At 39.0% G+C, this 12,160-nt stretch overlaps 1 protein-coding gene across 17 annotated transcripts in view; it reads right to left on the bottom strand.

The window, feature by feature from the left end:
• Positions 1 to 26: 26 nt before the first annotated feature.
• eif4g3a (eukaryotic translation initiation factor 4 gamma, 3a) overlaps positions 27 to 12,160 on the bottom strand; it is a 55,316-nt gene continuing 43,182 nt past the window's right edge. For all 17 annotated transcript variants that reach the window (XM_063911411.1, XM_063911417.1, XM_063911412.1 and 14 more), the window contains 14 exons: positions 11,385 to 11,523; positions 10,468 to 10,598; positions 8,850 to 8,940; positions 8,075 to 8,192; positions 7,745 to 7,971; positions 6,636 to 6,748; positions 6,272 to 6,444; positions 5,292 to 5,417; positions 4,813 to 4,894; positions 4,048 to 4,146; positions 3,009 to 3,155; positions 2,716 to 2,797; positions 2,450 to 2,596; positions 27 to 1,077 (listed from right to left, as the gene is read on the bottom strand). In XM_063911411.1, coding sequence (XP_063767481.1) covers positions 896 to 1,077; positions 2,450 to 2,596; positions 2,716 to 2,797; positions 3,009 to 3,155; positions 4,048 to 4,146; positions 4,813 to 4,894; positions 5,292 to 5,417; positions 6,272 to 6,444; positions 6,636 to 6,748; positions 7,745 to 7,971; positions 8,075 to 8,192; positions 8,850 to 8,940; positions 10,468 to 10,598; positions 11,385 to 11,523 — 1,857 coding nt within the window. In that variant the 3' untranslated portion in view covers positions 27 to 895. The remainder of the gene's footprint in view (positions 1,078 to 2,449; positions 2,597 to 2,715; positions 2,798 to 3,008; positions 3,156 to 4,047; positions 4,147 to 4,812; positions 4,895 to 5,291; positions 5,418 to 6,271; positions 6,445 to 6,635; positions 6,749 to 7,744; positions 7,972 to 8,074; positions 8,193 to 8,849; positions 8,941 to 10,467; positions 10,599 to 11,384; positions 11,524 to 12,160) is intronic.

Below are 12,160 nucleotides of genomic sequence, written 5' to 3'. Positions count from 1 at the left end.
AATGAAAAGAACAAATCATGACAATCAACTTTTAAATACCTTTTTTGTCTTTAATGTATTTACAAGTTTTTATCTGCTCTGTAGTTTGAAGTATTACAAGCATTTCACGTTGAGCGACCCTGGCCATTTGCTTTTAATGTTGCATTTTTTGCTCGATTCATTTGAATGTATCTGGTTTGTTCATCTGCGTTTGTTTTGACAGTTCTGTGGACAGACTTGCATCGCTTCCTGAATGCATACCTCAAACCTCTCATGAGGCGTATGTACATATCAACGTAGAGCAAGCCAAGGCTGAGGGAAACACTTTCTGCTTGTTAGGAGAAGACTTTTGACCTGGAAACGTCAAACACGGACAACGTTAATAGTTTCTGTGCATCCACTCCTTGTTTATCTCCGCTTCCCCTTCATCCCAAAATAATTTTGTTGACCCTGTTTTAAACCAAACAGTGCGGAATCCAGGGAGGCTATTTATTTCACAATTATTATTTTGTTATTATAATTAATTATATCGTTATTTCTGTTGTTGTTCTCATTTGTGAGCATCTGCAAATGTTAAATAACTTTCGTATTTGCAGTCCTTAAAAAAATAATAAATTAAAGAGTCCGGAACCTATGTATCTTTTAAGTCTTTTCTTAAAAAGTAACAAAACAAACGTAAGTTAAAATTTAAAACAAAAATATTTTCTATGTATAATACAGGTATTTAGTGCTTCCGCCATTGGAATCCAAACTCAAAATGGCGGCATGTTTCAGAACCGTACCGCAGAAAAAAATTCCAGCCGTGAAACATGTCGTCCTGCCCATACACCCATTTTGAAAGTTTGTTTGTTCTGCTGTAAGTATGCAGTTCTTCTACGCCCTAAACCACCCCCCCCCCCCCCGGTTAGGTCCCTCGTCAATTATCTTCCGACTCCTCCTCTGCTTCCCGCAGCCAGGTGAAGAAGGCCGTAACAGACTTCAGGGCCACTCCCTTCCCCTGCTGCTCAGCAGGGTCTTTGCTCGTCTCCCACTTGTAGAAAGCGTCCTCCGAGATCACGTCCTCGTCATACAGACAGTCAAAGAACATCCGGAGAAGGTCTGCAACAAAAAGAGATCAGTGGTGTTAACTTTGTCAGCTACTTGTCTTAATCTTCTGTAAATCTGATTTTGTTCGTAATATTCAACCTCATCCTGTTTTTATTTTTTTAAGTTGAAGAAGTTTTGTTAAAAGTCGGGCCATTTTGGAGAAAAGTGAAAAACAAATATTTTTGTATATTCTTTTCAATGAAAGATACGTACTTTTGTTTTTTCAGTTTTAGGTAAAGATTTACAGTTCATTACGGTCAATCTAGTGAAACCCGAATATCAACTTGTCTTTCTACAAAGCCCTGTTGTTGTCATCGTTAGCTTTAAATTTATAAAAAAATATAAATCGGATTACTCCTGACAGTGTTCATTCTCACTGTTACGTAGAAACTCAAAGTGTTGCATTATAATAATTTTCACTTGCAAATATTTAGTCTCAAATAACAATATGCTTGATGACAGAGTCACAATTAGTGTAAAATGAAGTCAGCGGCGTCTCGTCATGGAAAAAAGTTTGTTGACCAGCAAATCCAGTCATAGTTTTTGTTAAAAAAATGAGAACCAACCATTTTCTTTGCACTGAAAATGATTGATGAGTTGAGATGAGGCTATCTTAAACATTACTTTCCATTCTGCTGCAGTAACCCCCCTGAACATCTGTATACCATGAATTCAAAAAATCAAGTGGAGGCATCCTGCCGATGTTGACGTTAAAACTGCACAATGTGTTAAGTAAAAAAACAAGATGCTTCCAGACTGTATCCAGAAGTTGTTGCAATAGTGAGCCAATATGAACTAAGAGGGTTTTTAATTTTTTTTACAAAATGATCAGAACAAATGTATATAACAGTAAACAGAATTAATTTGAAACGGTCTAATAGATGATGACCAACTATAAAAAAACCAGTTATGAACACTAGTGTGGTGAGGGATTATTATACACATATACAGCCCCGGAATAAATTAAGAGACCACTGCAGCATTATCAGTTTCTCCGGTTTTACTATTTATAGGTATGTCTTTGAGTTGTATGTTTCTTAGTCTCTTTATTCTACAAACTACTGACAACCCTTTCTCTGTGTTGGAATTCAACAGACACTGGAATCGCTGCCATACATGTAGAGATAAAGATTTAACAAAAATTCGGAGTGGTCTCTTAATTTTTTCGGGGCTTTATGTTAAGTTGTATTCTTTCATTTTAGGGTGTTATAACATTTTTGCTCAAAATAGAATTGATATGGTTTGAGGTAACTTAAAATGTGATGGCTACAATTTGTATTTATTATGTGTATTTGAATGATAACTGGAAAAACTACTGAAAGAACTCAACTGAAGAAATATAAATCTTAGTTTACTCCTAATGAAGCGGAGACGCAGCACTTACTTGGAGGCTGATCGAGGGCGACGATCAGCATCTGAAGTGCATAAAGTGCTTGCAGCTGTCGCTCAGTGTCTGAGTTAAGGTACTTGAGTAATACAGGCAATCTCCTCTGGATGATGGCCGTGTCCACTCGACAGTTGGTGTTATCATCTGTTCGGTGAAGCAAGAGGCAGAGTGAGCGCACGTTTGGCAGAGAGTAAATATGGCAATCAGCGGTGCCATTTTTTAGAAATTAGTCGAGTCTCTCCTCCAGGTGGTGGAGTGCTTACCTTTCACTGCTGCCTTACACACAGCTGTCATCAGAGCCCTCAGGAAGGGAGATGAGCTCATCTGAGAGTCATCTAGGTTTGCCTGGGGGAGATAGGCAAAACACACACATACAGTTTCACATGGCTTTGAAAACTGCCTATGAAAATGATCATTGCTAGAGTTCTATAAGTCATTGATAATCAGAATTCGAGTTCCTTTATTAGTCACGCAGTGTGGAAACGTACAACGTTACAGCAAAAGTGACCCCTCTGATCATTTAAGGTTTAGTTTATTTTTGTGTCACTTCTTTTACCTCTACCCAGTCAAAGATCTGCTCGTCACTGGCCATGTCCTCCAGAAGGAGTCTCTCCAGTTGCTGACTCAGCTCCTCAGGAGAGTAGATCCTTCCAGACAGAGCCGTCTCCAGACTGGAGCCATCCGACAGAACAAACTGGAGTTTCTGTATTAAGACAAGAGTACATCCATGTGATGGGAAAGGGCCAAAAAAAAAGAAAACAAGATCATGAAATGGAAAAAGAAAGTGGAGGAGAAACGATGGAGAAGGGGGTGGGAGTGTAATGTGGAGCATTTTTGTGATACAATACCATTAAGAAACATGATGTTTAATGACTTAATAAAATATTGATATTTCTTGAATGTAGGTTTTTTTTTTTTTAAACACTCTTCAAAAATTGAAAATGTTAATGAAACATTGAAAGAACAATTTCTGAAGACAGTAATATGGACAAACTATTTGGAATAATTAGGAAATTATTTTTGTTGCAGCAGAAAAGTGTACAGGAATTTAATTTCTTTTATTTTTTTACTTTTTAATTAGAAGAAATTATAAAACAAAATGAACTAAAATAGCAATAAAAACAGTAAACAGCAGCAAGTCTATATCTACAGTATAAATGCATGGAGCCATAAAAATCAAATCACCCAGCATCCAAACATCTTAGGAAACACCATCTGAAGCTCGTCTGTCGCATGTCTTTCAGTGTGTGTGTGTGTGTGTGTGCGTGTGTGTGTGTGTGTGTGTGTGTGTGTGTGTGTGTGTCAGTTTGTGGAAAAAGGGTCGGTGGGTGGCAAGGTTGTGTTTGTTTGTTTGGCAAATATAATGGGCGATGCGATATTATGCTATGACATCCGTTTTTCAGCTAATGTTTGTTATTCTATTTCTTCCTGTTTTACTTTAATTAAATGTATTTATGTACTGTTTATTATAATTTGGTATTTAAAAACTTTTTTTTTTTTTAAGACATGAAACTTTGTAACACGTTGAAATCTCAAAATGTATATTATTCAAACCCCAACTCACACAGCAAAATTTTAATTATACCAGAACCAACCTGTTGTGAGATGAAAGCCTGGACGTCCTCCCCCTCTGGCAGGAAGTCGGTCCAGTTGAGGCCAGATTCCCTCCACAAAGAACCCACAGTCCTATGGCTCTGTGGAGATGAGAACAGACAACATCGCACATCTGTTCTCTGAAACAACTCCTCTCATTCTGGTGGTCTGGTGTCCAGGACAAGCAGAGCCAAATGTGCCAAAGTATGCTACAAATCCAAACGGCAGAAATCCATTGCAGTATAACAAAAAAGTATGAGTGAATGATACATGAATGATCTATTAACTGTGGACACACCTTACTACAATAAAGCTATTGATTATACGATAAGATGATCCTTTATTAATCCCCCTAGGGGGAAATTCAGTTTTCACTCTGTGTTTTACATGCATACATTAACCACACACTGGTAGGTACAAACTCTAGTACACACACACAAGTTCTTTTTGTAGGTTGCACACATGCAAATGCATCTGGAGAGGTGCCAGAGCGAAGGCTGCCAGTCTCGCCGGCGCCAGGGAGCAGTTGGGGGTTAGGTGCCTTGCTCAAGGGCACCTTGGCAGGTCCCAGGAGGTGAACTGACATCTCTCCAGTAGCAAGCCACACTCCGTATTTTTTTGTTTCTGCTCGGGACGTGAACCGGCAACCCTTCAGGTTCAAAGCCGAGGTCCCTACAGACTGAGCCACTGCCGCCATCTATAATCTAATGGTTTTACAATGAAAGCAGGTAACAAAATTACACAATTGAAAATAAGGTGTTGCTTACCATTTGTTTGCATAGTATGTGCAGTATTTCAGAAATTAAGATCCCAGCTCTTCCCACAGGAAGCAAAGGTTTGCTTAATTCACTGTGAACAAACCAAGACCACAGATTAAATGCAATCATACCTGATACAGAAGAATGGGAAAGTCAAATAACACATTAGGACACTTAATATATTATAGGGTGCAACTCCAAATTCCTGTTCAAACTATAAAGGTCTCCAAAAACAAGCCTAAAATGTATCTGGGAAATGAACACAGGAAACCATAACATAAACAAGAGTGTCCCAAAAGACATCAACTAAGTCATTTTGTTCATTAAGGAAAAATAATGATCAAAGGAACTGTGATGTTAAACACAGTAAAACAATCTCAGCTACTTCCTTCCCCAAGCCACACTGGTCACATTTTCCTGAGCAAATGCACCACATTTGAGTTCATTTGTATGATATTTTCTCCTTTAGCATCGAGTGAATGACTTACCTAAAGAGCTCTCTCATAGAGAAGCCCCCCTCCTTCAGCACTGGGCTGAGCAGCTCGGCCAGGTACAGCCAGATGTGGGGAATGTCGATGGCCATGTCGTCCGCCTGCTCCAGCATGTCCGCAAACCTAAAACAAAAAATATTTATATATATCAAATATTATATTACTGTTGCTGTACTCTGGGAAGTGACAACTGGAAGTAAATCTTGTCAGTATCACCACAAATTAAACACCAAGCTGCTAAAATACACCATTTATTATATTTAAGAACCAACAATATGTTGATCTATATTCAAATTCATTTTAAATCATGTCAGATATACACTTTTAAGTTTTACAGAGCTGTTCAAATTTGGATAAACTGATTTACATTATCAAAACAACAGCTAACCTTAAATTTATTTTAAGATTACAGAGTCATTTATAAACCCATTTATATAGATGAGCAAAACAACTGTTTGCAGCATCCTATAAGTTTACACGTGAATTACACTATGTTCCTAATCAATATGTTTCTAATGGAAAACCACCATCAAGTGATAACATCAGTAAGACATTTCAGACAGATTTTAAAAATCCCAGGTGAACACCTTTAGTGAAAACATTTAAATGCAAGTTTACTTTTTTTTTTGTAGTAGACTTTCAACAAAAGACTGAACAGCTCTTTCAATCTCCTGTTGGAAGGTTGCAGGCAAGACAACAATACAGACAAAACAGGAGTTTGAATTAGTGATAAGGGATACTTTGAGAGGAAACCAACGAGAGGTGTTCGTTGGCTGGATGAAAAACAGAAATCCCTAACGGCTGAAGGGATGAAAACAATGTCAATGAAGTCTGCTGATGAAGCAGGAAGTGAGACTGAAAAAAAACTGACACTGACACAATAACGAAAGAGAACTTCTAAAGAGTTAATGATAAAGCCGTGTTCATAGTATGTTCTTGAATGTGATGTGGAGGGCATTAGGAGTGGGTAAACTGACCCTTTGAGGAACTGGGCTCTGGGCAGGGTGCCGCGCTGCAGCAAGAGGAAGAGGAGCTGGCCCATGTGGTCCCGGGTTATCTGACTGCGCTCCAGCGTGGACTCCACCCCGACGCGCACAAACACATGCAGCTGGGAGCTCAGGTCCAGCTCGTCCACACACTGCACAGCCTCCTGCGGGAAGCAAAGAAATGTGATTCAGAATGTGTGTAGGGGGACAGAAACATTACATGCTTTGGAATTCTTATCTGGCTGAGAAGAAGCAATCATTGATTCCTCATTAACATCCTTCTTAAGTTTGTTAATGCACATCAAAAATACTAAACAGGGATCTACTGTTGGATCCATCTTGTGAATCTCAGTACCTTGTAGTCGTTTATGTGCAGGAACTCGTCGATGATGGCCTTGGACTTCCTCTCGATCTCCTCCTCAGAGAGAGCAGGTCGGTCCGGAGTCAGGACCACTGGCTCAGCTTTCACTGATGACCGAAAAAAAACAATCAGTAAAAACAGTGTCTGTCTGAGGAGAGAGACACATGAAGATCCAGGTCTGATCTTCTCTCTTTGACACATTTCTGAGTCTATTTAGATTATTTTAAGTATAATCATCACAGATTATAAGCCTTATTATAAGTCTGCTCTAAAAAATATTCTGTAACTAAATTAAATAAAACTCATAATATCCAAAGCTTATTAAAAAACAACTTATTGATATGTCGTACGGATTGACCTTTTGTTTTCAACCTTGCAGTTGCTAATAAATGAATTTACATGTGTTTTACAAGTGAGTGTTAAAATTTAGATTTCCTCATGACATTTAAGCAGTTTACAGTTTGCAAACAGAAATCCAAGAGGTTGATATTGTCAATTATGATCATATTAGAAATTGATATCAAATACATTGTACCAGATTTGTATAGCCAGGTTTTGTCTAAACCAGGAAACAGGGGCGCTGCGCCCTCTAACTGTCGGTGTGCACCCTCATACAAAAATGCAGATTTTCCCCGTAAAATGTTTAAGTCCTTCTTTCTGTAGAGGACATAAAGAAACTGTAACTCTGGATTTATTTGTTGTTTGCGGTGCAAGATATACGACTCAGCAGCTTTAAGACATTAAGAAACTATTATTTTCCGATGCATTATTTTCACTGGAATGTGGGCGGGGCCGTAATTTGGCCAGAAGTGACGTTAGGGCCCTCGTACTAGATTTTTCTAGAAAAAAACCCTTTATAGTATTACAGAATAACTGATTGGAAAGTAGTTAAAATTGTAGCTAGATCCCAAAGTAAATACTTTTTTATAAGTAATGCAAAATAAAAGTTAACATTGATAAGAACAGTTTTAAAATAGCTTAAACCACAATATTCGTTCTATCTTACATTTGACTATAGAACTTTATGTATGTAATTCTAAATTGGGTGAAATGCTAACTAACATCCAGGATTTTGGGATATAAAACGCAGCACTATCCCTCACCAGGCTCTCTGACTCGGCTGCGCTCCGGCTCCGTTTTGTCCTCGGTGATGCTTGGTCTCCGGGGCTCGGCTCCCTCTCTCTCCCGCTCTCTCCGCGGCTCCTCTGGGGTTGGACTCTCCATCAGCTCCTTGGAACTGCCTCCCCTGCTGAAGGGTCCAGGCCGTGACGGTGGAGGGGTGGAGATCAGGGGCTTCTCACCGCGGTCTCTCCCCACACTGCTGCGACTGCTGGGAGACAAAAAAGGAACCACTCAGGATGTTTCTGTATCAGGGGGAACCTTCAGAAATACACAGAAGCCGATTCCAAGAGGTGATTGATGATGATCTTTACCTTCCCAGAGTTTTCCTGGATTCAAAGTCTGTGTTCTGTGGAGGAGTGGTGGAGGGTTGAGGGGAAGGAGTGGACTGCAGCGCAGAGTAACGATTGAGGCCAGCCGTCCGTGATAGTTCTGTTATAAAGAGATAATATGAAACCAATGCAAACAATTAAACCGTAACGAGCCTGGATTATTGACTGAATGTGTCATTTGAAAGATATAATCCAGAGGAGAAGAAAAATCTCCTGAGTTGATATTTTAAATTAGATATTTTAGATTTAGATGTATTGTCCCCAGGGGGAAATTCATTTTCACAGCACTGCACACAGTAGACATACATTATACAAGCAACAAACCACAACACAAAAAAACAACAGACGGCGACACACCTGACAGCTACACTCAGTCACATTTTGTTAGGACATCTTAACCTCGCATTCAGGCAAGGTGCGTCTATAATCTATAATAACACGAACAAACTCTTTTAATTTAATCTATAGTTGGAAAAACTGAGGTTTAATGCCCAATTAGCATTATTTTAAAGAAGTTTACAATGATTAAAACTCAAATTGTGATGCATGTTGAACCACTCAACATCGACATCTGAGCAGAGAGTGAGAGATGAAGGATATTTAAAATGGCACCTCTGAGTCACAGTTCAAAACACACCTCACTTTGTTATAAACTATTTATATAAATTATACTCACAGTCTTTTCTGGCCTGTACAGTTTCAGTTCCTGCTACTGCAATGCTTGGAGCCACTGTGGTCTCGATTGAGATAATCTTACCTGAGTCACTGGCCTTGGCTCCTCCACTGCTGCCCTTCACCCACGTGACTTGAGCCCGGGGGCCGAGCTGGATCTTTTCATCCATCTGAGGCTGCAGAAGAGAGTCATTTAAGAACGGGCTGCAAGCAGACGTGGAAAACTGACAGCAAACGGAGAAACATTTCAGACACGATACATGACAGACATAACCCTACAAGATTGTCTTGATGATTATGCCTGACTTAAATAATACTCATTAGTGTCTAAATAACGGTGTTGGGTGTAACGCGTTTCAAAAGTAACAGAGTTACAGTAATGTATTGCTTTTTGCTGTAACGCAGTAATATAACGCATTAGTTTAGAAATGTGGGTAATATAATACCCGTTACAATTCTCAGTAACGCAGTTAACACACAGTTTATCCCTAAATGATGTGGTGTTTTGTTTCTAAGAATTCACAACCATCGCGTGACAAGGTGAGCTAACGTTGCCATAGAGACTCGTTCATATGCAGCAGGTTACAGGGCCGCGCAGAGGCTCCACTAACATGTTATTAATAACTAACAGAGACATAATGTTACCGGTATCAAGTATTATTCAGCCCACTTAAACAGAGCATGAGTATAATTTCTAGCTCTTTTCCTAATTTTCAGCATGTACTGCCAGATCAATAGATAGATAGCTTTAATTAATGAGCTGCTATAAACTACATTTTAGCATTGAAAGCCCTACTTTTGCAGTTATTTTGGTGAAAGTAATTCAAAGTAACGCTAAAGTAGGGTAACGCATCACAGTTCAGAGACAGCAATAATGTAATGTAACTTATAACTTTAAAAAGACAGTAATCAGTAATATGTACTGTAACTTGCCCAACACTGGTAAATAGTGACTGCATGTGATACCTTATCCCCACAATCTGCCTCAACATGAATCCCTGATATATGCAGTGCGCTTGCTCGGTGACCATGCTTGCTTTTTGTTGACTGAACTCCTCTTGGGTACACCAGTTACTCTGATTCAAGATATTACTCAAAAACAAATAAGATGCAGTCAGTAATATGCAACATATAACATAATTTGTCAGACAGGATTAGCGAAATGAGCGTTTCCCTGAGTCTGACTAACACCGACAGCATGGTCAAATCCCTCCTGCAGGGGGAGGTCTTGTTTACAGAGCAGTACATCATAATTCCAGCAGAGGGAGAGAGCATTACTGAACACAAACCACAATAATGTAGATCAGATGAGGGCAGGGACAGTGTTTGAGTACACATGATGAGCCACAGGATTCCTCTTGGTGCTGTATAAACACTTATCTGCTGTGTACAGACACTTTTCTACTGCAAGATCAACAACAACCACTGGTGCAGGAGTGGAAAAACACTGGATGAAAGTTGAGTCCAACTTGTCAGGACACGAAGAACAAGCGCAAAGATTCAATTAAATTACAAGGTAGACCTAACAACATTCAACCAAGACTGTGGATAAAAAATCCACATCAAGACTGTTTCTGTTCAAGTGTTGATGGATTTGATGAGTTTATAATTCCCCTGACACATCAAAGTGAACAGATGTTAGAAGAGAGGTGTGTTTGTCCTACTCTCTGAATCATTTGTAAAAAAGAAGCAGCTGGTGTCACCTTGGAGATCTTTGGGATCTTGGTGGGGTCGATGGTCCTGCTGTTCTTGGTCATGGGCACAGTGTTCCAGGTCTCTTCCCTCGGCACGCGGGGATCCCGCTGCTCTCTCTGCTCTCTCTGATCTCTTGGATCTACGAGGAAAGAAAAAACACACATTAGATATGTAAAACAGTTTTAAAATGAATTGGAATTTTTTTGCCCGGTCTTTCCTAAAGTAAATATGCTTTGTTGATTATATTTATACAGAATTTGTGACAAAAAACGTGTTTTTTGGAGAATCTTGTTTTGGGGCTTTGAAATTCAATATCCACAAATATGAAAACAAGATACTTTTTAAAAGAAAGATTGAGATGGTTTAAACCAGATTCCCCACCTATATAACGCTGGTATGATAATATCTAAGATTTTTTAATAGACATTATCACCTTCTTTATGGTGCCTCTGCAAATTAATTTTGGCGGAAGAAAATATATATTTCCCAGAAAACGCCCCGTCCTTTTGTTAGAATGTGTTCATTTTCAATCACAAATCAAGCACATCCCATGTTCTAAAAGTATATTCCATGAGTAAATTGTAGAAAAATAAAAAGATAATTCAGTATAATCAGGACTTCGGTTATATTATATTTAATTAAATCAAAATCAGTGATGATGATCTAATAGCATTTTTATTCATTGAAAGTCTGCTGACAGCTGACAGAGCCACGCTTTTGACCCTTGCGTGCTGAACATGATGAAATATTAAAAGGCCGGGCTAACAGATGGGAGGGAGTGGGGGGGGTTATGCTGTTGGGCACAATAGCCTCTCTGCAGGCTGCATGGACAGGAAATGGGTCTGTGTGTTAGCAGGCTTCCTGACTCACTGTAACCGTGCCGATAGGACTGTAAGCCTTAAAGAGGATTTGGAGTGGGGCTGACCTGTCCGTCTCTTGGTGTCCTTGGAGAGAAGCTGCTGCTGCACTTTCCTCTGCTCCTCCTGCTCCTCGATCTTTGCCTCTTTGTGGATCTGCTCGATGGTTTTGGGGCCCTGGTCGGCTCTCCTGGACACCCAGTTGTGCTGAAGAATAATGAACAGGAGTGTCAGATTCAGTAGCTTCCAGCATTTCCTTTTCCTGATCAGAGCCATTTCAAATGTCATTTCCTTAAACATCGAGGGATGTAGGGTTTATAAGATAAGATAGGAATTACTTTATTAATCCCACACTGGGACATTTTTGTGTTACAGCAGCATAAAACCATACAATTAGAAATTAAAAAGGAGAAATAAACAATTCAAAGTATAGACATCTCAAAATAGAAATTAAAATTACCCAGCATTAGAGAAAATATATACAGCTCTGAAAAAATTAAGAGACCCCTGCAGCATTATCAGTTTCTCAGGTTTTACTATTCATAGTCTTTGAGTTAAAACAATTATCATTTTGTTTTAATTTATTCTAGAGACTACTGACAATATTTCTCTGTGTTGGAATTCAGCAGACACTGGAATGGCTGCCATACATGTAGAGATAAAGGTTTAAGAAAAATGTGGAGAGGTCTGTTCATTTTCTCCGGAGCAGTATATACAGTTAACCAAGATGATAAATAATCTATAAAATGTCAGACAAGTAAACACTACTGAAGTTAACTAAATATAAAGCAGGATATTATATTCATAATAGTGCAATGAATGGAATATTAAGTTAAATATAAAT

The sequence above is a fragment of the Eleginops maclovinus genome, chromosome 20, assembly GCF_036324505.1.
Source record: "Eleginops maclovinus isolate JMC-PN-2008 ecotype Puerto Natales chromosome 20, JC_Emac_rtc_rv5, whole genome shotgun sequence".
NCBI classification, from domain to species: domain Eukaryota; kingdom Metazoa; phylum Chordata; class Actinopteri; order Perciformes; family Eleginopidae; genus Eleginops; species Eleginops maclovinus.
Note: the sequence above shows the minus strand (reverse complement) of the source record. Positions and strands in the feature narration are given on the sequence as shown.